Source organism: Drosophila mauritiana, chromosome 3L (genome assembly GCF_004382145.1).
Source record: "Drosophila mauritiana strain mau12 chromosome 3L, ASM438214v1, whole genome shotgun sequence".
In the NCBI taxonomy this organism is placed as follows: domain Eukaryota; kingdom Metazoa; phylum Arthropoda; class Insecta; order Diptera; family Drosophilidae; genus Drosophila; species Drosophila mauritiana.
This window is the reverse complement of record NC_046669.1, coordinates 9360455-9385218: the sequence shown is the minus strand read 5'-3', so window position 1 is coordinate 9385218 and position 24764 is coordinate 9360455. Positions and strand designations below refer to the sequence as shown.

At 39.7% G+C, this 24764-nt stretch overlaps 5 protein-coding genes across 21 annotated transcripts in view; 2 read left to right on the top strand and 3 right to left on the bottom strand.

The window, feature by feature from the left end:
- The first annotated feature begins 333 nt into the window (after positions 1 to 333).
- On the top strand, positions 334 to 12866 carry LOC117141025 (ribose-phosphate pyrophosphokinase 2). Of its 5 annotated transcripts, none has more exons than XM_033304302.1 (9): positions 334 to 483; positions 2574 to 2799; positions 7502 to 7685; positions 8354 to 8422; positions 10419 to 10517; positions 11849 to 11973; positions 12028 to 12226; positions 12290 to 12424; positions 12499 to 12866. In XM_033304302.1, exons 2-9 carry the CDS (start codon positions 2582 to 2584, stop codon positions 12589 to 12591), a joined length of 1122 nt encoding a protein of 373 aa, XP_033160193.1. In that variant the 5' UTR covers positions 334 to 483; positions 2574 to 2581; the 3' UTR covers positions 12592 to 12866. The 5 variants fall into 5 exon arrangements, with proteins under 5 accessions (XP_033160193.1, XP_033160196.1, XP_033160192.1 ...); XM_033304301.1 differs by lacking the exon at positions 334 to 483 and adding an exon at positions 1761 to 1835; XM_033304305.1 differs by lacking the exon at positions 2574 to 2799.
- LOC117141029 (sperm flagellar protein 1) lies at positions 10821 to 11794 on the bottom strand. The gene has a single exon (XM_033304310.1). The coding sequence runs from the start codon at positions 11644 to 11646 to the stop codon at positions 10831 to 10833; it is 816 nt and encodes a 271-aa protein (XP_033160201.1). The 5' UTR covers positions 11647 to 11794; the 3' UTR covers positions 10821 to 10830.
- A 729-nt stretch (positions 12867 to 13595) lies between the features above and the next one.
- Positions 13596 to 15699, bottom strand: LOC117141024 (tubulin alpha-4 chain). The gene is made up of 2 exons (XM_033304298.1): positions 15545 to 15699; positions 13596 to 15065 (listed from the first exon to the last, which is right to left on the bottom strand). Exons 1-2 carry the CDS (start codon positions 15545 to 15547, stop codon positions 13680 to 13682), a joined length of 1389 nt encoding a protein of 462 aa, XP_033160189.1. The 5' UTR covers positions 15548 to 15699; the 3' UTR covers positions 13596 to 13679.
- Positions 15700 to 15914: 215 nt separating this feature from the next.
- On the bottom strand, positions 15915 to 17738 carry LOC117141027 (metallophosphoesterase domain-containing protein 1). 3 transcript variants are annotated; one of them, XM_033304308.1, is made up of 2 exons: positions 17498 to 17738; positions 15915 to 17053 (listed from the first exon to the last, which is right to left on the bottom strand). In XM_033304308.1, exon 2 carries the CDS (start codon positions 17043 to 17045, stop codon positions 16143 to 16145), a length of 903 nt encoding a protein of 300 aa, XP_033160199.1. In that variant the 5' UTR covers positions 17046 to 17053; positions 17498 to 17738; the 3' UTR covers positions 15915 to 16142. The 3 variants fall into 3 exon arrangements, with proteins under 3 accessions (XP_033160199.1, XP_033160200.1, XP_033160198.1); XM_033304309.1 differs by lacking the exon at positions 17498 to 17738 and adding an exon at positions 17209 to 17223; XM_033304307.1 differs by having other exon boundaries at positions 15916 to 17053; positions 17480 to 17738.
- Positions 17739 to 17847: 109 nt separating this feature from the next.
- The window catches only part of LOC117141019 (protein furry), a 47634-nt gene continuing 40717 nt past the window's right edge, over positions 17848 to 24764 (top strand). For 4 of the 11 annotated variants that reach the window (XM_033304282.1, XM_033304290.1, XM_033304288.1 and 1 more), the window contains exon 1: positions 17849 to 18166. In XM_033304282.1, coding sequence (XP_033160173.1) covers positions 18112 to 18166 — 55 coding nt within the window. In that variant the 5' untranslated portion in view covers positions 17849 to 18111. Of the gene's footprint in view, positions 18167 to 22083; positions 22185 to 24764 lie in introns of those variants that run through there. The other 7 variants (XM_033304292.1, XM_033304291.1, XM_033304289.1 and 4 more) reach the window with 4 other exon arrangements.

The following is a 24764-nucleotide window of genomic DNA, read 5'->3' as shown; positions in this document are numbered from 1 at the left end:
CTCGATACACCCTTTCAAAGCATATTATGACTGTGTGAAGAGGGATGCGTTTCCTACCCCATAAAATAAACATTCACATGCGTATAAATATTTAAATGTTTGAGCCTGGAACAATTGAAAATATTTAATGTTTAAGGTTTAAAAAACATTGCCAAAAGAGCGGTTATTAAAATATACATTTATTGTCTTTTAATGTAAGGGTATCCATACTTCAGCTTGATTAAGTCAACTCTCCTCTGCGTTATCTCTTGCTCTCTCGCACCAAACAACTCCATAAACAGATACTCAACTTCCCTCGCTCAAATTCAATTCAAAAGCGTTCTGATTCATTCAGCTTTTGCATTTTCTGAGAAGCGGCTGCATCCAAGTGGAATCACAAACTACAAGTTTTTTTCTACAAACGTGTCCAAACCGCATCGTTCAGTGATTAATAGTTTGTAGTTTTAAAGTAATTGCGACACTTTGCTACCTCACATGTTTTAAGTAAGTCCAGTATGTTGCACTATTCGATTTTGAAGTGTGTGTGCCTTTGTTTTTCTCTCGACTCAAAACGTGCGTCGCATTCGGCACGTGGTTTTTGCCCCATCAACCCGCGATCCCCGGCTCCATAAATCATGTACTTGCAATGCCATTTGCGTCAGTTTTTAGGGATAAAACACGGAGAAGAGTACGTCAGCATTTGGCATTAGTTCATTTATATTTAGCCATGGGCACGAAAATAACAATTTAACAAATCGCAGTGTTTTTCTGCCGCGTTCGTTTGTTCAGCATCCCAGGTACAGTTGCACAAACAACAAGAAAACATCTCGGGGGCAACAAAAGCAAAGACGAGCCCCCGTAAAATAAAAAAGCAAGAACTGTACCTCGGCACTTAAGATCTAGAAAACAAAACATTTCTGCTAGTATGAACAAAGTACATAGCAGAGATGTTTGCAGAGCAACAATTATCCAGAACCAATTGAAAGCGGCATACAGCACAGATACACAGACAAAAAAAATGTATAAGTATGTGCACAAAAAGAGTCGTATACATATAGGTATTTAAAAGTGGGAAACTCAGCATTAAATGTTTATTATTGTCTCAGATATTTTAGGTTTTTTTTTTATGTTATTATGAATAGGAAAATATATTGACAGTTTTATGGGGCCTTAGAAATTTATTAACCATTAAAATATATTTGAAACAATTTTATTGTATATCTATGAGTTCTTAAGAAATTATTGAGTTGTGCAAATGTAATGACACGAAACCCCAATTTTGTCTTACTTTAGAAATAGAAAATGAGGTCTGTGATTATTTTATAAAATAATCAATACTTATCATTGAAATTTTCGCTCTGTGTGACGTTTTACATATCTAAAATTGCAATATGACGTATTAAAAAGGCTATGGAAATTGCCTATCGAAAACAGCTGATTCCGAAAAAGAGAGGAAAAGCGCGTCCCGAAAGCTTTTCCTTGTGGCATCAACTGAAATGCGCATCATCCCATCCTTGGCGCTCTCTTGTGCTCTCTCGTGAAATATGGGTGTGAGTGTGTGTGGGCACCCGGTGCGTATGTGTAATAGACGCATACGCCATGTTGTACGGCGCTCAGTTTCATTCGCTCGCTCAATTTCGCCAGATGCGGCGCTCTGCGGCTGCTAATCTCAATCTCCCATTGTCGCTAAAACAGTGCACTTTTCACCTAACCTGGCGCAAAACAGCTGAGTGCGTCTTGTTATTAAACGGGTTGTTCAATCAAATAGTCGACGCTTACCTGTCGCAGAACCTTCATCACGGGACTTGCTTTGTGAATAATGCCCGATAAGAAATGCACGGAAAACGAGCAGAATGGTGCGTAGATTATATCCTAGAATTCACATTCCTTTCATTTCCGCGCGTGTGTGTGTGTGGTGCTAGGTTTTCATGGCCAACTGGGGGGACATCCGTGGAACAGCTGCTTGCCTCAGCCTTAAAAGCTCTTCTTTTGGCGCGCGCCTGTTGGCATGCCAGCATATTTTTTATGTTAAAAAACATTCATAGATTGTACGGGGTGATAACAAGCTGTTTATCCATCGAATATAATCAGTGTCAATTTCTTATTTATATTTATTCCTTTTCATCTTCATATGTAAATTTAATAGCAAACTGAGCCAAAATATTGAATATTATTTGCAATGGAATAGGTAAATCCTCGCTATTTGAAATAATATAATATGTATTCAAATTGATGTATCTATTTAAAAGTGCAAGCCCATTAACTTACCTATTTGCATACTGAAAACACACACATTTTAATTTAAAATATTTAAAATTATAAAAACCTATCGAACCGCTTTAGTAGTCCGGAATCGAAATCGATAGCTTTCCAGTTCCCTGGAGAACGCGTAGAAAAATCACATGGTTTGGATGGGGATGGGGGATAATTGGGGTGGCTTTACAGAAAGAGCGAACGAAAGAGAGCGCGGTGCGCAGCAAAAAGCTTCGTTGCTCTCTTTTACGCTCTTGCTTTCACACCGATAAGGCGGCGACGTCGACGTCGCTGCCCGCGTTTTGGCGAAAAAAATTTATAATAAAAACTTCTACTCATAGATTGTGTGATGCCAGTTCGCTCTGCTAATCCGATACGCGCTAGAAGTTTGATCCGAGACAATTTGGAGAAACAGGCTGGTTGTCTAAATTTAATCCACTCCAGAATGCCGAACATCAAAGTGTTTTCGGGCACCTCGCATCCGGATTTGGCCCAGCGGATCGTCGATCGCCTGGGAATCGATCTCGGCAAGGTGGTTACGAAGAAGTTCAGCAACTTGGAGACCTGGTGAGTAGTCCTGCAGGAGAATTTCCTTCGCAAATTGCGTGTGTGACCACCAACAAGTGTTTAACCACAACGGACAAATGTGTTTTTAAATTGTGCTAATTCAGTTTGACGAAAAAGTGTTTGGTCTGCAAACACATGTGCTCAAAAGGTCCTTGACATTCGCTGAAGGTTGCTGGCGTTTCGCTGCCACAATCAACAATGGGAATCTATGGGAATTTGTGATTACCTAAAACTGAATGATTTTTCCCGAATTTTGTGGCCTGCCTTTGGCTTGATTTCTTTTTATTTTTATTGATTTAACAAGTGGACTGTACACCGTCTTTGTCGCTATAGCCGTGCGTCTGTGTGAGTGTGTGTTTAGTGGCGTTGTGCTGGTATGAGTGAGAGTAACACACACACCAACATAAATCCACGTAAAGCTTGGCCAATGTCGCGTGCAATTTTCACAAAATTTAAATTGAATTTTTTAAAATCTTCCTAGACAAGAAATTCGCAAAGAAACCAAAAATGATTTTCATTTTATATTTTTAATTAAATTAGCAGCTGTGTGTGCGTGTGTGTGTATGTCTAGACTTGCGGCTTGCACGCTTTTTGCTTCCCTCTCTCTCTCGCACGCACTCACACAGGCGCAAAACCAGCCAGTCAGCTGCTGATGCAACAACAACAACAAATAATAAATAAAGGCGCCCATAGTTTGTACCCCACCCACCAGCAAGCACCCTTTTCAGTTTATTCGGTGTCAATTTTCCTTCGGTTTTTTCCAATTTTAATAAAATTAAACAAAAGCCCCATAAGCAAACAATTAGAGGAGGTGAAAAGGTGAAAGAAACAAACGAGGCAAACGGAAGAAAACCGAAACGAAAATAGAGGTTATAATACGCGCTAAGCTTTCTGACATGATACGCGCTCCGTCGGTGTGCGTGTGTTTTTGTTATGCTCGCACTCACTCGCACGCACACCAAGGTACGCGGCAGCGGAAAGAACCAAAGGCGGACCAGAGTAGAGGCTAGGATGCCCTGCACCAGGTGTTATGTTGTACGAGGTAAAAGGAGTCGTGTCAACTTACAATTGTTTACAGTCTGATTTGTTATAGTTGAATGTTTTATGATCTTAAAAATCAGTTGAAGAAAGTATATACAAATTAAATTTAATATATGCCCACACGTTCGACATATAAATCGTAATAAAGTATTCAATATCTAATGAATAAATGCTGTGAATAAAGTTTGTTGGGTGTAGAGTCTTTAACTTTCTAATAAATCTTTACTCGCTTTCATAGCCGACATACCCGACTAAGGGAGGGTACCAAATGCCTGTGAGTAGAGAACCACAACACGACTCTGTCACGTTTTTCATTTGCTGACTGAACGGAGAGTGGGAGAACGCTCTCTTAAGGTGAGAGCGAAAGGGGAGCTTGAGCGCCACATCAAGAGTCGGCAGACGTCGACTGCGACAGCGACGCCCCCGCATGGTGTGCATTTTGGCTCTCTTTGGAGCCCATTCTCCCGCTCACTCTCTTGCTCTCCGACTAGGTGTCAGACCCCCACGTGTGCATAGTGGTTGTTGCTCCACTGTTGTTGTTGCTGCAATATTTCTGTTTGCACTTGTCGGCTTTGTTTTTGTTGTCCATCCCACTCTATCACTCTCTGGCATTCTCTAGAAACAGCGGCCAGAAAATCATGTTGACCGTTAAAAGCGCTCTTTTTGCTCCAATTTACACTAGGTGTTGTTGTTATTGTTGCGGCTGGTGTAACGGTTGAACTTTTGCTTTTATTTTTTTCATACTTTCTCTTGATTGCTTTTGTTGATAATAGTGAACGCAGGGCGTTGATGATAATGATTCTGTTGATGTAGTTCTACTTGCTATTGTTGTTGTGTTTGATGGGGCGACTGGGCTAGAGATCAAGTTTTTAGTCTAGATTATGCTCAATTGAAGGGCGCCAAGATGACATCAGGAAAGTTTAAACGAATGAGAGGTAATTTTAAGACTGACACCAATTTCTTTTTGCCTAATTCGCTGATAATGGAAGATAAGAGCATAACAAGAGAAGAGAGAAATAGAGAAAAATACGATTTAAAAACTATAAAAACTGGCGATACCAGTTTATTTGGGTCACACGTGATTGTTCTTCATAGTTTTCTATATATGCTACTATACACATAATAAGAGTTTCTTTCTTAATAATTTTATTGCAACCCTCAAACAATTAAGAAATCAATACAGAGGTCATAAAATGTACAAAGTATCTAATGTTTTTTATGACCGCCACCTATGAAAACCCCCAAACGACCTTCGCCACAGGCCAAGAACAATTTCAGTGGCAGTTCATAATAATTTTTCAATAACCCCAAAGTGGGGCTCTAATTTCCAATTTCGAAGGTTTTGCCACACGCAATTCTAAACTGTTCTATACACCACCCCCTCCCTTGAAGCCACCCAACCACCCACTGAAAATGTCAATTACTAAGCGTTTTTTTTTTGTTCCCCATTTTCGACTCTAAAGTTTGATCGATAAGGAATTTGCGTGTTTGTCTTGTGAGGTCGTTGGGTATCAGCGAGCTTTTGAAAGGAAGGGGCCCGAGTTAATAGTGATAAGGAGCGTATAAATCAAGTGGAACCAACAGAAACTAAGCGAAAGCGATTTAGATTCCGCCCAGACTGAGATAAGCTTAGTGGGAGACAATTGGCAACAGTTTTTTTTTGTACCTACAGTAAGACATCTATATATAGCACGATGCTTAGCAGTAAACTAAACTACATTTTCAGAAAACATGATCTTTGAAACATAGTAATTAATCTAGATAAGTCAAAGTTTTCCATTTTATAACATGGCCTTAAATTTGATTATGTTTAATCTACGAAATCCGTACGATAAGCGAAGAATAAAAGTGAAAAAGAATGTTCTGATCAAACACCTAGGAAAATAAACAAAATACGAAAAAGTGTGAAACTGGTGATTTCGATTAGAGAAGTACGACTGTTTTTCGTTTTCATGTTTTTTTCTTCTTTTTTTGTTGTTGTATTTTTCGTTTTACATTATCACATGAGTCTGTCTGACTTGCGGACGAGGAAAGAGATAAAAATACGTAAAAAACAAAGGAAAATGAAATGAATTCAAGCTGAAATTCTATTTGACGGTCGGCCAAAGAAACAGCTGCTGTCTGAACTGTTGCTAGTAGTTGTTGCCAATGCGGCGGTTTTTCTGGCCCATTGCCAACTGTCTTGCCCAGCACACCTTTTTTTTCCACCACCACCCCCTCCCCTTCGATTTTTCCCAAGATTTCCCGGCATGCTAACAATGTCACGGCGGCTGGCGGTGAAAGTGTTTTCCTACAGCCCCGGCAATCTATTCAAAAATGCATGATTTAATGCCAAAATGCATCCGGCCAAGGTTGATGAAACCGCCGCATTTAGCCGGTCCACATTGATCTTCTTGACCAGAGTCGAGATAAGGAATACATATGTATGCACTATAATAATATCAATCAATATACCAACCAAAAAAGCCGGTCAATGGTGTGTTTTATGATAAGCGAATGCAGAAATAGGTTATACTACAAAAACGTGTCACGCGATTGACGACAGACTTCATCAATTTGTTTATGACAAAAGATAAACCCGAACTATTGGACAAATTAATTACTTGGCCACATTGGCACAGGTCGTTCAATCGATAGTCCGCCATGTAATTGAATTAACCTTCTCGCTGGTAAAACAAAAGCCAAAATAACCATGAGAATGCGAAAAAAATGGGCGTACAAGCCGAGAATCAGTTGAAACTGTGTTTTATTGACTGCAATTGATTGTTTATTTAATTTAATTTTTTTTTGTACTGGGCATAGATTTTGTTTGTATGGAGCTGGAAAATTTCTCTGTCGACGTTGTTATTGAAATTTAAAACGAAATTGAATATTACTACGGTTGCTTGGACATCTAATACACCTTATTGACGTATGTTTATGTACTGGGTTGTTTTCTATATAATATTTCCGCCTTTAAAACGGTAAACGGTCAAGGGTATCGAGAATCTATAGTCCAAGTTGCTAACTGAGCTTCGCAAACGCCAACCGAAACTGAAACCGAAACAAAACAAAACAAAACGAAGTGTAAACAAAATAATAAACGAAACGGCGTCAGTGGCCATTGCAAATATTGCGCATACGCCATGTGGTGTGTGTGTGTGTGTGTGTGGGAGAGAGAGAATTAGAAAAGTTTTTGATTAGATTGCCTTGCCTTGCAGTTTCTTTTCGGCTTCGTCAAAGGTCAACAATTGGGGGGAGATTACCAATAGTTTTGGGGGAGGGTGTGTGCATACTGAAAAGGATACTTTTAGAACTAGTGAAATTGAGACGTGTTGAGTAGTGCGAGACAAACAATGGAAATTTCCGCACACTGAAGGACTGACGGCGACTCTAGACATACATACATATGTATGTACATATACCATAAATGCTACAAGGTTATTTGCAAAGGAATTATGGTTATTACTTAACGATTTTTGATTGAAATCTGATTGAACTTAAGCTCTCTACTTTAATGAAGCACACATCTATTTCCCTTCGATTGCAGTGATATTTTTAGATAATGTTAGCCCATGTTTTTTCCGATCAATCTATCCATTTGGCTTGCTGACATTTTCCCACAGTGCACCATCCCCACATCCAGCCTATCAACTGACCCCCGCTCTCTGTTTTCTTGCAGTGTGGAAATTGGGGAATCGGTGCGCGGCGAGGATGTGTACATCGTGCAGTCGGGATCCGGCGAGATCAACGATAACTTGATGGAGCTGCTGATCATGATCAATGCGTGCAAAATCGCCTCAGCCTCGCGTGTTACAGCTGTGATTCCTTGCTTTCCATATGCCCGCCAAGACAAAAAAGACAAGGTAGGTTTGCCTCAACACGATCCGGCCGCCGAAAATTACACGGTATTAATCTGGGGATACCCACTATTCGGATCCCGCGTGCAAAGAAAAGCAACGTAAACGTTTAATTAATTCTTGATTAATAATCTGACCATAAGTTCAACGCAAAGCCCACACACTGTTTCAATTGGGGAAAAGTGGAAACGAAAATGCGTACTTTTCCCCCGAATGTTTTTCCCACAACTTTGGCTCGATTGTTGAGTGCTATACACATACATACATATATATATATAACCGATCTATTTATCCTATATATATACTTCTGTTTTTCTGTGTGTGACTGTGTTTCTAATGCATTTTGTTAAGCGATTTGAATTTCTTTTTCAAAAAACTGTTTGCAACGAAGCTAAGCTGCAGAGAACTTATGTAAAAATACATGCACGCAATTGGAAAATGTGGAAAATTTCAAAAAAATTAAAAAAAAATATCCTTACCTATTATTTTGCTTTATTTTCCTGCCGTTTGTAATTAAATACTATATTTATTTTTTTATTATCACGCAATGCTCGCTCTCTCTTTCTCGCCAACCTGCAACTATCTCCCTCTACCGCGCGTGTGTGTGTGCCTTGGTGTATTTCTCTCTCTTTCTCCGTTTCTCTATCGATCTCTGTCTCTCTTTCCCCGTGAAGTTGGCAGGCAGTGAGGATAATGCGGAAAGCAAGAAACTAGCCAAGAAAAACTACGATTGGAAATTTAGGGTATTTACCTTGTAACTTTTCAATAACTAAACGATAACTCACCCGATTCACACTTTATGTTATTCTCTCTCTATATATATATTTAAATCTAATGGGAAATTCTTTATTAATTTTCTTTGGATCCAAAAACGAAACACTTAAAACCTGGAAGGGAATATTCAAAACGGGCAATCTCATCCTCAGAAACTCATAACTCACGAAGGAAATTTTTTGGCGTCCGGCTTAACAAGTTTCACGTTTTTCTCGGAAACAGTCGCTTTTTGTCTAATTTGCATGTCCTTACCCCTTTTCCTATATCCTTCTAAATCCCCATATACCCGCTAATAAACTAATAAAGAAGAAATTCTTGGCTAACCCGCACAAAAAAAAAAATCAAATCGGTGAAAATGCAATGACTTTTATTGGAGATAATACGAAAAAAAAAATGAAATGAAAATTTTCCACATACGTTGCCTCTGTTTGTTTTGTTTCGGCGGCTCTTCATTGCAACAAAAATAAAAAATACTAAATATGATATATAAAATTTACATTAATTAATCTATTTTTAATAACGAACCTCTAATAAATATTTTTGTTTGTGCTGTTGTTTCGACTGCCTGTTTGTTTGTTTGTCTTGATTGTTGTGATCTTGCACTTTTGTTCTTATTGTTCTTATCGGCCCTGACAACAGCCTCCTTTTCGGGGGCTTGAAAAATAATGTTTTCCATTCCACTTGATTAAGTTTTTCCGTTGCTAGATAATACCCTGTGACGTCATTCGATCGGATCGACAGTGGGGGGTATATATACTGTATATAGACAATGAACTTCGCGGGTCAAACGCGCGAAATGCACAAATATTTTGTTCAATTCTGTAATCTGTAAACGAATGAGTTCCTTGACGTTCAAGATAATCAGTTGAAATGGAAGGAAAAAAATACATATATATTTATAGTATTATTTTGAAAATGTGTACTTGAATTGGCATTGCAACTTTTGAATTTGAATTGAGTCACAACCCCCTCCCCACCAAACAAAACCCCCACTTGACTAACAAAATACGGATTACGACTTTGTTAACTTTAATATACAGGGTGTTTCCACAACCCGATCGCACCTTAATTTTAATTTTAAACTCTAAATTATTCTGAACTTTTTGTGTTTTCTTCTTTTTCTTTTTATACTCTTTGTCTCTCTCTCTCTCTTGCATCAAATTACCCAAAAATGTATAAAAACAAACCAAAATTTCAATTCTGTTGAACTTAGGAGTTTTCAGCCAAACAATATACTGTGAGTAGTTCGGTTAGTTCCTGTATCCCAGGCATTATTATTTTTAATCTTGCTGCGGAACTGAACTAAAAACCCAAAAATAAAGAACATTTTGCTTTAGAATTATTATTGTCTTAAGCCTTTTGCTTTGTTGCGTTTATTAATGTTTTCCCTTTGAGTTGATGAAACCAGACGACGCGATACAAACCTAAACTTCTATATAGTATATTCCACCGATGTTTTGCATGCCGATATGTTTGTTGCTCCCCGAATATTAATTACACCAAAAACAAATGAGAAAAGCGAAAAAGAAAAAATTATTGGAAAATGGTTCAATTTTCTTTGCACTTGTTTGCTGCGTATTAACCGATCTATCTGTACATCTGTATCTCGAAATCTAAATCTATCACCTGGGTATATATACAATGTCATCTATATCGATTGGATCAGAAATTCATTATTTTCCGGGGTCTGCTGCACCGAATCACATTTGTGTCCTTTGTGTTGTCGCAACTGAATTCTCGATTCTGTCCATGTATCTCCATATGCAATCTATTGGAACGTTAACCTCTTTGTTGATTTCTGTCTCTATACATATGTGTTGTTCGGTCCATGTTCGGTTTTGATTTCCATGATTTACTACTACTTACTACTGCTCATAATGCCTAGTCTTAAGATTTGAACTTGACTACTAGTTGCGCTAATGGAAACCTCTCCTTGCATCTCTTTCTACGCTGGCCAATGCACAGAGTCGTGCGCCCATCTCGGCCAAATTGGTGGCCAACATGCTGTCCGTTGCTGGAGCGGATCACATCATCACCATGGATCTGCACGCCTCACAGATTCAGGTAAGTCAGCCCATCATGCATATATATTTGTATATATATTCAGCATATATTTGTATATTTATCTTTGATATTAGAGCGATTTCTTATCGCGCCTCGATTTGTATATCAGTCAATTAGTTACGATAAAGAAAATGTGATTTTCCTTCTGAACGACGAAACAATTTTTGTTTATTTAAGTGAAGCCAAAGAAGTAGTTTTTTTAAGGGGTGTAAAATAAATTACAAAATATACAGTACAGATATATCCAATAACATCATTAATAAGCAATAATCTCGCCGGATCCTCGGGGAACCGACGACCATCCATCCGTTGGCTAATAGTTGTCAAATTCATAGCAGGGTTCGGCGGCGTTGTCACAACGGGATTGGAGCTCTGTGTCATCATCGGTCTCGTTGGGCGTATGTGGCATGGAAAGAATGCTCACGGACAGTTTGGCCATTTGCTGGAGTAGCACATCAATTCGCTCATTCTTGGCGTCAATTGTCTTCTGCAGGTGGTTGGTCTTCTGGACAATGGAGTTGATGTAACGCGTCTTCTCGGCACTCTCCCTAACAGTCTTGGCATAGTGTTCGTACGCGACTAGTTTCTTAGATACCTTTTTCATCTGTCCATTGACCATGACATTCACGTCCATGGTCAGCACCTGGGGTGGCGTATCTACCGAGGGGGGGCGCTCGATCACTTGGGTGAGGGATCGGTTGAGAGTGCGTTCCACAGATTTCTTGTTAGCCAACTTTTTGATCAACCCGCTATTCTGGGAGCTCGTTGGCGATACACTCAGCCGGGGTCTTGGTCTGGGGCTACCGCACTTGGTCACCGCGATCAGTTCGTGGAACAGTGATTCTATAGCTCCTGGTGCCCCGGACGCCAGCTGCTCCAGCTCCGAACGTTGCAAATTGATGCCCAACTTCTTCAGCACCTTCTGATTGAAGGTCTGCCAGCTCTGGAGTTTCAGCACCACGCTGCTCTTGGGCGTATAGTTGTGCAGATCCACCAGACGAGGATGACTGCGCTTGACAATCTTGGCCACCGGCAAGACATCGGAGAATGCACGACGAGCTTTCAGATCCAGGATAATGCGCTGCTCCTTCAGCCACTGGTTCAGTTCATTCTCCTGCTCGTTCTCCATACTTAGCAAGTGATTTGGGGTTTTCTATGTTTCGGATTTTACCTGCTTTTTAATTTTTGTAAATTTATTTGGTCAAGACTAGGCAAGACTATGTTTCAGATAATAATGCTTGATAGATATACAATGACTGGCAGCTGTGTCAACTGGCAATGACTACTGGATGGCTAAACTAAAACTTATTCGAAAAATTCTCCATTCACAGGGCTTCTTTGATATACCAGTTGATAATCTCTATGCCGAGCCGGCGGTACTCAAGTGGATCAAGGAGAACATTCCCGAGTGGAAGAACTCGATCATTGTGTCGCCCGATGCTGGCGGTGCCAAGCGGTTAGTAATCCATACATTTCATATATTATATTGTTATTAATATTTCACTTTTAGTGTCACCTCAATTGCCGATCGCCTGAATGTGGAGTTCGCTCTGATACACAAGGAGCGCAAGAAGGCCAACGAAGTGGCCTCCATGGTACTGGTGGGTGATGTCAAGGACAAGATTGCCATTCTGGTCGACGACATGGCCGACACATGCGGCACCATTGTTCATGCCGCCGATCGCCTGGTGGAGGCGGGAGCCACCAAGGTGGGTTTACTCGATTTTTGATTAATTTCCATGTATTTATTGTTTTATTTTGGATTTAATCAGGTATATGCCATTCTGACGCATGGCATTTTCTCGGGTCCGGCGATCTCGCGGATCAACAATGCCTGTTTCGAGGCGGTGGTGGTGACCAACACCATACCGCAGGATGGACACATGCGGGACTGTCCCAAAATCCAGGTGGGTTACCAACTATTGCTTCTTTTTGTGTAAATTTAATTTGGTTTAATGGTTTTATATCTTTTCTTTTTCAGTGCATTGATGTCTCGATGATGTTCGCCGAGGCGGTCAGACGGACACACAACGGCGAGAGTGTCTCGTATCTCTTCTCAAATGTTCCATACTAAACAACAAACAAATAAACAAGCAAACAATCGGCAGAAAAACCAGCAAACGTTTGATAAAACAGCAACCAGAACACCGTTAGCAAGCCACAGCAAAATGAAAAGAGGAAAAAAACCCACTTTAATAGCAATTTGTAATGCAATTCAACAAACACAACAATTCGAAAACACATATTTTGCCATCATCATCGTTATATATTTTTTATGGATTAACTATTGTAATTAAAGTAAATGCAAACTCAGTAGATGGGAAATCGTCATTGTGTAATTATACTAAATAGGAGCATAAAGATTAACACTAAACACCGCAAAAACAATACAAAAAGTAAACAAATGCAATGCCTTTCCTTTTGTATAGTAAGTTCTTTGTTTAAACAAACTTTTGCCGTTTTCTGATTTTACAAGTTAACACGAACGATAAATTCCCAGTTGATTGGTGTAAACATTGGCCTGCTCTTAGAGAGAAATTTAGATTTGTAGATTAACACCGTAGAAGATATACACCCAAAAACACACACACACACTCACACAAGCACACCCACATATACACCCACACACCACACAAGAAAAAATTGTAATTTTACACTGTGCAACAACTTTTTGATGATTCTTTATTGTAAGCTCATGAAGAAAAAAAAACGCAAAATACTTGCAAGTTCAAAACAAAATCTAGTAAAATTAAGTAAAACAAAAAATACAATTGAAAAGAACATAGCAAATAGGCGTTAAAAAATAATAAACAACCAAACAAACAACTAAAAAACTAAAGAAAAAATACAAAAAAATATTACAGAAAACTAAAGCAAGAATGTGTTTTAATTTGTGGAAGGATTAAATATTTTAAAACACCTTTTTGATGATTGGATATATATTTTTTGGGACTGGAATATAATTCTTATAGTTTACGTTTACTTTAACTGCTTAAGCATTTAAAACCAACTTTAATTAACAGAAATCCGGATTTTTAAACCATATCCTCATTCCTTGCCCAAAAAAACTCATAATGATTCAAACTCTTGGTTAATTTATTTACACATAATTATTGGATATTGTAGTGACTGAAGTCTGGCTGGGATTGTTGGGATGTCGGCTTAGAACTCATCGAAGTCCTCGTCGCCGCCCTCCTCGGCATTGTCCAGACCGACCTCCTCGAAGTCGCGTTCCAGGACGGCGATATTCTCGCGCGCCTCCGTGAACTCGCCCTCCTCCATGCCCTCGCCCACGTACCAATGGACGAAGGCTCGCTTCTTGAACATCAGATCGAACTTGTAGGAGAGATTGGAGAAGGCCACCGAGATGGCGGTGGTGTTGGACAGCATGCAGCAGGCCCTCGAGGTCTTGGCCAAATCTCCATCCGGCACAAAGGCGGGCTTCTCGTAGTTGATGCCAATCTTGAAACCGGTGGGACACCAGTCCACGAATTGAATGTGCCGCTTGGACTTGATGGCCGAGACAGCGGCATTCACATCCTTGGGCACCACATCACCCCTGTACAGCATGCAGCAGGCCATGAATTTGCCCGCACGGGGATCACACTTGACCATCATGTTGGAGGACTCGAAACAGGCATTGGTCAAAGTGGTAATCGCATGCTGTTCGTGGGCCGATCTCTCGGCGGACATCAGTGGGGCATAGGCCACCAGGGGAAAGTGGATTCTGGGGAAGGGCACCAGATTCGTCTGGAACTCATTCAGATCCACGTTCATGGAGCCACTGAAACGCAGAGAAGCCGTTGTGGAGCTCACTATTTGGGCGATCAAACGATTCAGATTCCTATAGGCGGGCCTGTCCACACCCAAGCTATTGTTGCATATATCGTAGATGGCCTCGTTGTCCACCATGAACACACAGTCCGAGTGGTCCATGGTGGAGTGCGTGGTCAACAGCGCGTTGTATGGCTCCACCACGGCGGTGGAGACCTTGGGCGATGGATAGACGGCAAAGTCCAGCTTGCACTTCTTGCTGTAATCGGTGGACAAGCGCTCCACCAACAGGGATGTGAATCCCGAACCAGTACCACCGCCCAGCGAGTGGAAGATGAGGAATCCCTGCAAGCTGTCGCACTGCTCTGCGATCTTCTGCAGCCGTGAGGTCACCCTATCGATAACCTCCTTGCCAATGGAGTAACGACCTCGGGCATAGTTATTGGCCGCATCTTCCTTTCCAGAAATCAGTTGCTCCGGATGATAGAGCTCCCTCATGCAGCCATTCCGCACATCATCGATGACCGTCGGTTCCAGATCGACGAAAATCGAGCGTGGCACTTGTTTCCCATTGCCGGTCTCCGTGAAGAAGGTTCTAGCATCGTTGGCCGAAGTGTCGTGACCCACACTGGCACTGCTCCCGCTGGCCGTCAGCTCCTCTTTGGTCTTCAGGCTGCCGTCCAGGTTGATGCCGTGCTCCAGCAGGTACAGCTCCCAGCAGGCATTGCCGATCTGGATGCCGCACTGGCCAATCTGGATGGAGACTACTTCGCGCTGGTGGAGGAAAACATAAAAGTGGTGAGCTGGGCAAGAGAAGGCGCCATTGTTTAAGGTTAGGTTAGGTCCTCCCTTTCTATTTTACTTCTTTTATAAATTACTCACTAAAACTAATATCAAGAATAATATCATATGACGAAAAAGTAATACTCTTTTATCCTTGGAACATTTCATTAATTTCAAAGAAAAAGTTCAGAATAAATATTATTAAAAAATATTGATTGCCTGTTATAATACATACAAGGAATATATTTTAGAATAATTATAAGATCGTCCTATTTTTCAAGGATTTGTGGGCAGTAACAGTTAAGACTTTTCAAAAAATTCGAAATTAGCTATTCATTTCCAATTAACTCTTATTCATTTTCACTTCCCACATCTTTTCATTTCACATCTTCTGACACATCTTTTCTGATTTTGAATTTCACTTCCAGCTTTTCGCAACTCTTAAACTAATTAGTTTTTCTTCTTCTCACCATATTATTTTTTTTTTGCTGGACTAAAATTGGGAGTATACAAATTAAAATCTACTGCGGGACCTTTTTTTTTATAATTTTTTGGTCGCCACGCGAAAAGTGCAGCCTCAGGTTAGTTGGTTCGCTGATTGGGGAGTCACTGGAAAAGCGCCGTTACTGGGCGCCAAAGAGGAATGTCAAATTGGGAGACAGGGCTGCTAAGCAATAATCATTCCAAGGTTTTTCCAAACCATTTCTGGCGGCTTATCGAAACCAATTTGAAAATATATGTATGTATCTCAGGGTTCGCTTTACCTTTACATAAATTATAATTATAAATTATATTATATCATATTGAAAATCTTCAAAAGTTGAGGTGTCTTCAAAACTTGTTTATTTTTTTTTTAATTTATATATTGACAAATGCACTCTACTTGAATAAATATTTTATGGCATCTTTCTGTAAAGAGGATTTTTTTCGTGCGAATTGAATTCTACCTCTCTAGACACCTACAATTGTGCTTCAAGATCTTTACAGACGAAATATCTTAACTTAAACATAAAGTGGGACGAAAATAAATTCATTGAACCTGACACAATAAATAATCATCTAGGCATGCTAATCCTTGCGAAATCCGGGGGGCAGCGTCACATCGAAAACGATGGGGGCATTGTTGGGTAGGTAGTTGATGTCACACGTTGAGGCATTCACAAAGATGATCCTGCCATCGCTTGTGATGCCGTAGCCTTCGTGTACATGTCCAAAGACGTGGTATTTCGGGCGCACTCGTTGCTGCACTGTGCTGAGTAGCTCCACACAACCGGCTCGAACGCCGGAACAGCAGAGATCGCCGTGACCCACGGGCGGCGTGTGGGTGACCAGAATATCGATGCCTTCCGGGATTTGATTCCACTTATCCAAACAGGCAGTTCCACGTGGAACATTAAAGGCCCAGCGACAGAATTCCGGTTGCCATGGCGATCCATAAATTTGAATGCCCCAAATCTCGAGTAGTTCATCCTCCAAATACCGACAGTTGGTCAGAACATCGCGGACATTCTGCGTTTGCACGGCGCTCTCCAAGTTCTCCTTGGCATTGCCCAGAGTGGGCAGATCATCGAGGATGGACATGCCCGTGTGTTTGCTGCTCGAAGCATGACTTTTGCTCTTCTGGAAAGGATGGGTGAAGGTTCTGTCGAAGCTGAGCTCATGATTGCCAGCAATCACGATCTTGTGGCGATGGGGCAGTGCTCCAATCCAGGTGTTGAACTCCTCCACCTCTTCCAGTTGTCCACACTTGGTGAAATCGCCGGCATGAATGAATATATCGCCATCTGGTATATCGAACTTGATGTAGGGCGTCAAGGAGTGCGTGTCGGACATGCAAACCACTCGTGCCTTGTTGGGCGCCACCGTGGTGGTCGGTGGCTTCATTGTCACCTTGATCACGCGCTGCGTTTTGCTGATCTCCCTCCAAGCGGCCGTGGGGTCCTGGCTCAGCGGATGCACAGGCACTTCCATTTTGGTATCTGCAATGGTAGTATATGAGGATTACTATGCATTTTCTTATGAAGAACTGGTTTGTTTATCTATAATTTAGCATGGTATTTAAGCACAGATACTAAATCTTTTGTTCAAGATAGTAGGAGCTATGCATAAGACGTGGCCATGAATGCTATCTTACTAAGACAGTTCTTTAATCTTAAAGTACTGCGAATTATGCGTTTTTCGTGCGATTCATAAATTTCATATTTTAGAATTCGTTACATTTGTGTATAGAGGACAGACACTTGAAAGAGATTGAATAAGAATGGTAGTTATGCCAATATAATTGGCGTACGTTCCAGTTTAGGAAGCGCTTGTAATTATATCTAAAAAGTAGAGTTAAAAGTCAGAACTAATACAGGTAACAAGTTCATTTGTCAAAATCAATAGTGTTCATTCCTTTTACTTACTATTATTTATAAACTTTCCTAGATTCTTCCTTTTTAGCTTCTTTGCGCCTCGTCGACTTCTGATTGTTTTGCCATTGTGTTAGGCCTTTAACCACACGTTGCAATCCCTGGCGACATGGTCGAGCCCTGATTAGCGCGCGTTTATTTATGTTTAGTCAAGTATTTGCAGATAAATGCGATACTAATTTGATAATACCAATCAAAATACAAGAAATTGAGTGTTCACGCGTGACGTCATTGCCGGGGAAAACAGCTGAGCGCCGATAGCGCAACGTAATAAAACGTAACGTACAATCGCCTATCGATTGGCAAGTTTCTAACGTAGCCCTGGTCAAAACAAAAATCAGCTGATTCACAATTTTCTGCTTCTTCGCTACGCGTAAATTTTCGTCCAACATTTGCAATAAAAAACGTTCTGAAAATTGCCTAAATCAAATTGGAAATAGTGTTTTTTTCTTGTGCCCTTGTGCCAAAGAATGATAGAAGTGTTCTTTGAGTGTTCAAAAACGTGAAACGTGATTAAAAGCTGAAATTCCACGCTGGGCAAGCAAAAAATGGCCGCAGCTGCAACTTTTGCAGACGCGTATTGTTTTTAGCCATCAATTTTTAATTAGGAAGTGTATTTGATTGCAATGGATCAATTGGAGCTGCAGGACGATTTGTTTGCCTTGGAAGCAGGGGTTGCAGGTGAGTTTTTCGCTATTTGGCGTCTTGTTTTAGTTTTCAGCTGCATAAGTGGCTATTTTTGGGATTTAAACAGCCTTCTGCGTGATTTTCTCGATTTTCCCTTTTGCATCGCGCAACTCTTGCGTTTAACTGCACTTGTTCTTAGTTTTTTGCTTTTGTTGCTAATTGCACACGCCCACTAATTGTTTGCCTGTGTGCGCTGATGTGTGTGTGTGTGTTATCTCACTGCATTTCACTCACTGCCTCGCCTCCTTTGTTCTCTCCCGCCCCTCCCACTCGCACCTTCACACACTTCACCTCTTTTGCATCTGTTTATCCGTTATCCATTTGTTTGTTTGCTTTGTCTTCCTCATTTGTTAAGTGATGATTCACTTTGATTGCCGGCCATCCACACGCACTCGCCATCTCTCTCTCGCCGACTCTCTTTCTCCTGCTCGCACTTGCACACCTAATCAAATTGAACAATTTATGGTTTTGATTCACTGTACCACAGTGGAGCAAGTTCTTAGTGCACAGGAAACGGTTTGTTTACTTTGAAAAACTTCTATCCTAAGGGCTTCTAAGTGTTTATATGTACGATATCTTCACAGAGAGTCGCCGGTGTGTTTGGGCGTCTATGAAAATATTTACCTCTTCTCTCGATTTAGATCAAAGTGAGATTTTCATTCTAATTTTGGGTTCTTTGTTTACACTTGGGTATCGCAAATTTTGCAACAAAGGAATATACAGCTATAAATGTATGTGTGTACATATGTTTGCTTTTGGCTTCAATCTGAGAACTTAAATGTTTGCTTTGCGAATTTGTCGCTAGGGAACCATTAGTTTAATGGGGAGCACTTAAGAAAAAGTGATATTATATACATACATATAAACATACATATATACAAAAGTATGTAGTTACGTCAAAAAAAATTTAACTTAAATAAGTTTAAAATTTAATGAATATATTCTATTCTATACCCAAGATAATGAACACAAGCTGTGCAATAAATAATCTAGTATTTGTCTGAAACAAATAAGTCCTTGCCCACCGTTGACATAATGCAGTTTACATCTCTTCCTTTGTCTTCTTTAATTTATGGACTCAACGTTTTCCCTTTTTTCTTCTACTTTTCTTTTGGCGCACAGCAATTTTTCATTATATTCCGAGATTGATTTACCGCCGATTTAAGCCGGTTCGCAATCCGATTTGGCCCTATCTCAATATTTCCCCCGAAAACAAACCCGCCCACTCACTTCTACGCTTTTCATTCACAATCGCAACCAAAAAAAAATAAAAGGCGGGAAAAACAGAGTGCCAAATAAACCTTGATAATGACATTCAGCGCCGAAAGAGGAAGAAAAGCAAAACAAACGTCTGGCGTCAATGGGTGTGTTGGGCTTTTATTTCCATTTGGTTTTGCTGCTCTTTCAGCAGCAGCAGCACCACCACCACCACCACCATCGCTACCACCATCAGCACCACCTGGCAGTTATCCAACGGATTTTGTAGCGCAGTGTGGCAAAATTAGAAAATTCCGCCAGCCATCCAAAGTCAAATGTCGAGTCGTCGTTACCATCACCTGTGCGAAATTGCATAAGTTCGGGCTCCAAACGCTCGTACATCAGCCCATTTTCATTTTCATTCTCATTCTCATTTGTTTGCCCGCCGTCGAGGCACAAAGTACCGAAACCAGAGGGAAAACACACTAGTCCGATTCAAAATCCGAGTGTGCGGGGAAATAGGTTTATATAGCCGACTTGGGGCCAACAAAAATCAAGTGCGTTCTCAATTATTTTTTAGCGGGTGTAAAGTGCGTTCCGGTCGCGTGTTTGCTTGGTTTGCCTTCTCGAATCGCGTGCCAGTCCATCATTTTGGTAGTAGCAACTCCTAGTTATGCGGTGGGCGTGATGTAATTCGCCAATTGCAATAAAAGCAGTTAACTAATTCAGCTAACCAATATTGTACAAATGGAAAGTGCCCGTGCTTGTGGGCCAAAGTGCTAATTTTTCGTACATATGGCAAACAATCTGGGCGCGTTCATAATCAATTTAACTGTTTGTCGTTACAAAATGCTTCACTCGGCATTGTTTTTTTTTTTATTATGTTTGCTTATTTACTTTTTTTATACAACTTGGTGAAATCAATTTGCACAAAGTTTGTTTAGCAATTCGCCAAGGCAGTTGGTCATTTCCATGAAGGAAAATCAGCAGGGAGAATTATACACAGTCTATCTCTAGAAACTATGACTTTTTCAAGTCTATTTATTGGATTTGAAGTTGCTTATTTAAGTTTGCAAATTGTTCAAAACTTTGATTCGAACATGAGAATTTTAGGGAATCAATACAACTTTTGGATTATCGTAAGATAAAACTCGACTTTTTATTTGCTGACTAGACTTCTTTAAGTTATTTAAAATCAAGACCTAATAAAATAAGTAAAACATAATCTAACTTTAAAGTAAATTACGATTGGAAATGTGTTTCCATCGATATAGTGTTTTTAACTTGTATTGATACATCTTTTCAAATAATTTAACCAGTCAACTGGATTCCCAATTTCTAATCCCTTCAGGCAAGTGGAGCGCACTTGCATTGAATTGAATTACCGCGGTTTTCCACACGGAATTCGGGTTAAGGACGTCCTGTGAAGTGTTGTAGTTGGAGCTCAGCTTCAGCCTTGGCTCTCTGCGGGATTTCCACGCCGCCGAGGGCGGAAAGTTTTCCACTTAGCACTTCTCTGCGGGAAGGCGCGGCCCAGGTTACCGCCAGTAAATTGAAGCTAATGCGACAGATATATTATATATGTGTATGTCTATCCATCCACTAGCTGTGCTAATCAGCTAGAATCCGCAAAGAGAGAACGCAAATAGGTAAACAAACAAATGGTTTTCATCATCTCCCATTTGGTACAACGCGGCGTATGAGTGTTGTTGTTTTGAAAGCAACTCAGCTGATTTTTGATTTCGCCGCAGTAGCCAAACAGCTGTTCCGTTCGCTCCAAACTCTCTCTCTCTTTCTCTCTCTCCCTCTCTCTCGCAATTGTTAATCATAATTTTAAATAGACAATAATCGTTTGTTTTGATTTCGAGCTTCCAATTTGCGAGCGTGCGCGAGTTGCTCACATTTTGTTGATTTTTGTACAGTATTATTTTCTGCGTTCCTTGTTGTTGTATTCTGCTGCCATTGACGTCGCGCTCGCTCTTTTTTTGTATTTGTATTTGTTTTTGTTTTTTTTCCGTATAGCCCGTCCGTTTTTTTCGGTTCGTTTTCGCCGCAGTCGAAATTCGTCGTCGTCGCCGTCGTTTGCCTCGCATTTTGCACTTTGCGGTCCGTTCGAAATTTTTATTTTGGATTTAACGCGAGCTGCCCGTCTATATATACCACTATATATAATATCCGTCTATATGTGCCACCATATCGAAATCGGTTCTATTTATCGGCACACACAAATAATCACATTCGGATGGCCAACGTAATTTGACATCGGCCAATAAATAAACTAATAAAGTACAAAAAGGTGTACAAGTTTGCAAAACGCTGAGCTCATTATTTCTGGCTAATTAGCATACAAATCGTAGAGAGAGGCTCTAAGAGACGGCTGTAAATGTTAATGTTAATGTTTCCACTGGGAAAATGAGTGTTGGTTGATTGCTAATCGTTAATTCCTTAGCAATTTATAGTGCAATAAACATAAATCGTGACCCAGTGACATAGTTGAAATCACCTTATCAGCAGCACCGTTTTTAATCGAATCTAAAACAATCGGACACGGTAGCAAACAACAATTGAAGCAACAATTAATAAATATTATTTGTAAACTGTGTGGATGCAAAAATCACGTGCCTCTAATTGCAATACTTGTTCGCGTTAATTAGTGTTAAATACACTCGCTATCGCATTTGCGTTTTTTTTTCTTAGCCGGGCAGAACAATTGTAAATCTGCCCGAGTATCATTTTCCCAGCTGCGATTCCCTGACAAATTTATGCTCCACTTTCATGTTATGGAATTTTCAATGGACTCCAAAAAAACTAAAAGGTACTTATACATACATACATGGCGATTTGAAAGTTCAAAACATACAATATTCGAGCACTGAAAAGAAGCGATAAGCATTTGGAAACGGGGTGACCAAACCAAATATCCAGGAAATATTTGGTTTACAGACGATAAAAATAAGTTGCGATAAACAATTTTGAAGGTTTTGAGTTCAAGTTTATGTGAAAAAATATTGACGAACCACATGAGTTTACATGATTTTGCTATATGGTGTTATCTTATCGGGCTTATTACGAAATTCGTATAATGTTCATTGTTTTCGCTATCACTTGCTGCACAGATAATCGAATTAAAAAAAAATAAAAACTCCAAGAAAGCAAACTGAAAAAAGGGTTCAAGGGCGAAAGTTGATGGATTAATGGCGAAGATAAGATAAATGTTTGAAAATCAATAACAAGTTGATGTGCGATTTCAAAGATAGCAATCGGTTGCATCTAACAAACACACTTTTTTATAAACAACAAACCATTCGATATATTTAAATATATAGCTTGACTTTCCGCCAAATTCTTTGAATATTTTTCTACAACGCTAATATTTTGAATTATCATCCCACACTTCTCGACTACTTTACTTATTCATTTAGCGCGTTTGCCAAAAATATTTGTTTATTATTGTTAACTCGCAATTGTTGCTCTGCAATTTATTTGTTATCATTCACAATGATTTTAAAGAAATGTTTGATTACCTATCGATTTAACATAAATCAATGGGTTGGATTGGGGTTATCTGCATTTTTATTATTGTTTTCTAAACGTTCTTTTTCTACATTTTTTATAAATAATCAGAGCGATTTCCAAAATCGAAATAAGCAAGCGAAAATCTATTGGTGCCTGAAAATGCTCAACAGAGAAATAAAAAAGCTACTAAAAATAATTCCATGCGCTAAACTATAAATATTTTTTCCAACGAAATTGAATTTGATAATAGCATAAAGAAAATAAAACATTAAAAAAGACTACTTGTAGTTTGAATGTTTCAGTGTTTTCTATGAAAATAGAATATGTTAAAATGAAAATTAGGTAAAACATATAACTAGAAATGGAACTCCATATAAACATGTTGAAGATTCTGTACTTGCTATCATTCAAATTCCATAAAACAGTGACTAATGAGTATCTGACAGTCGAACCCCCAGATTACTTGCCTTACATTCTTGCCTCCGCTGCAGTTTTTGAATGTTTTGCGTTTTATTTGGATTTGAGTTTGGCCCAGTGCGATGGATTAATCGTCTGGCAGAGATATTTGTTCGGGTTCGTCGAACATCTTATAAGTGGCATGGAATCGTGTTATTCGCGTGTGTTGTTGCTGCCCTCATATGACACATCCAGAGAGCTTTTATAAGACGTACGATTCGTTCGGGAAGACGATTTGGGTGAGCGTGTTAATATGGCATTAATAATACGTACATATACATATATATATATTTGTGTACATATGTTTTCGCATTTTTTAGTTGAGATTTCCTTGTGATGTTTTCGATTTTCTTCGCATACATGTGTTTAGTGAAATGTCAAACATTTTCCAACCCATTACTTATTCCGCTGGGCTTGGACTTGGTTGTCTTTGGGAAAAATTTCCTTGCCGGAGATTTCACGGCTTTTCGCTACAAAGTTTGGGATTAACCTTTGCTTTTCCCCCCAGTGAGTCCTCCAAATTGCCTTGTACTTCAACTTTATCAATTATTCACAAAAACCTTTACCCTGAACTTTACCAGACCTTCGGTGGCAGCTCAAAACAGCTGACTTCTTTGGTGCATGACACACGGCATATCGTTTGGATTACATTTGGTATTTGATATATATTATTCACCTGGTGCCATCCAATAATGTTATAAAGGACACTGGCACTGACTCGTGTTCCTTCCGGTCTATTGATTGAGTTCGATTTTAAAGGAATTCCGGCCAGAAATAAGTCACGATAATTGATCTGAATAATAGAACGAGGTGTCGTTTTGCTAGACAATTGAGGGATGACCTTTGTTTGATGCCAGCTTTCACTTTTGAGTGTTCATATTCTTAATGCATTATTGAATTTAACATTTGTCATCAATTTATTTGATAATTATGCTTACGTAGAAGGAGAATCTGAATCACTTTAACTTTTATAGAGTTGCTTTCCTTTCAGAGAGCGATAAATATAAATTTGACCTCCCCAGATATTTGCAATTCAAATTCATTTCCACTTCGTAGTATCTTAAATTCAAGCATGATAATATTCTGGGAAAGCTATATTACACATTCCCATCATTTTCCTTAGTTAGAATTCAGTTTCGGCTCTTATCATCGTGTCCGTAAACAGATATGAGTTGCCAGAAGTAAAGCAAATCATCAATTGTAATTATTATTTTGCATATACCCCAGAGTGTGTTTCATTTCGACAGATGGCCAATGGCACGCCATTCATCAGACCATGTGGCAGTATTAAGTTTACAGTGCTTTCCTGGCAATTAAGATATAAAACCGAAATATTGAATGATAACCAACCGACACGATTCAGTTCCCAAGTTCAAGTCCCCAAGTCCAGAATTGGGACCATAAAGGGAGCTCGTTTTGGTTT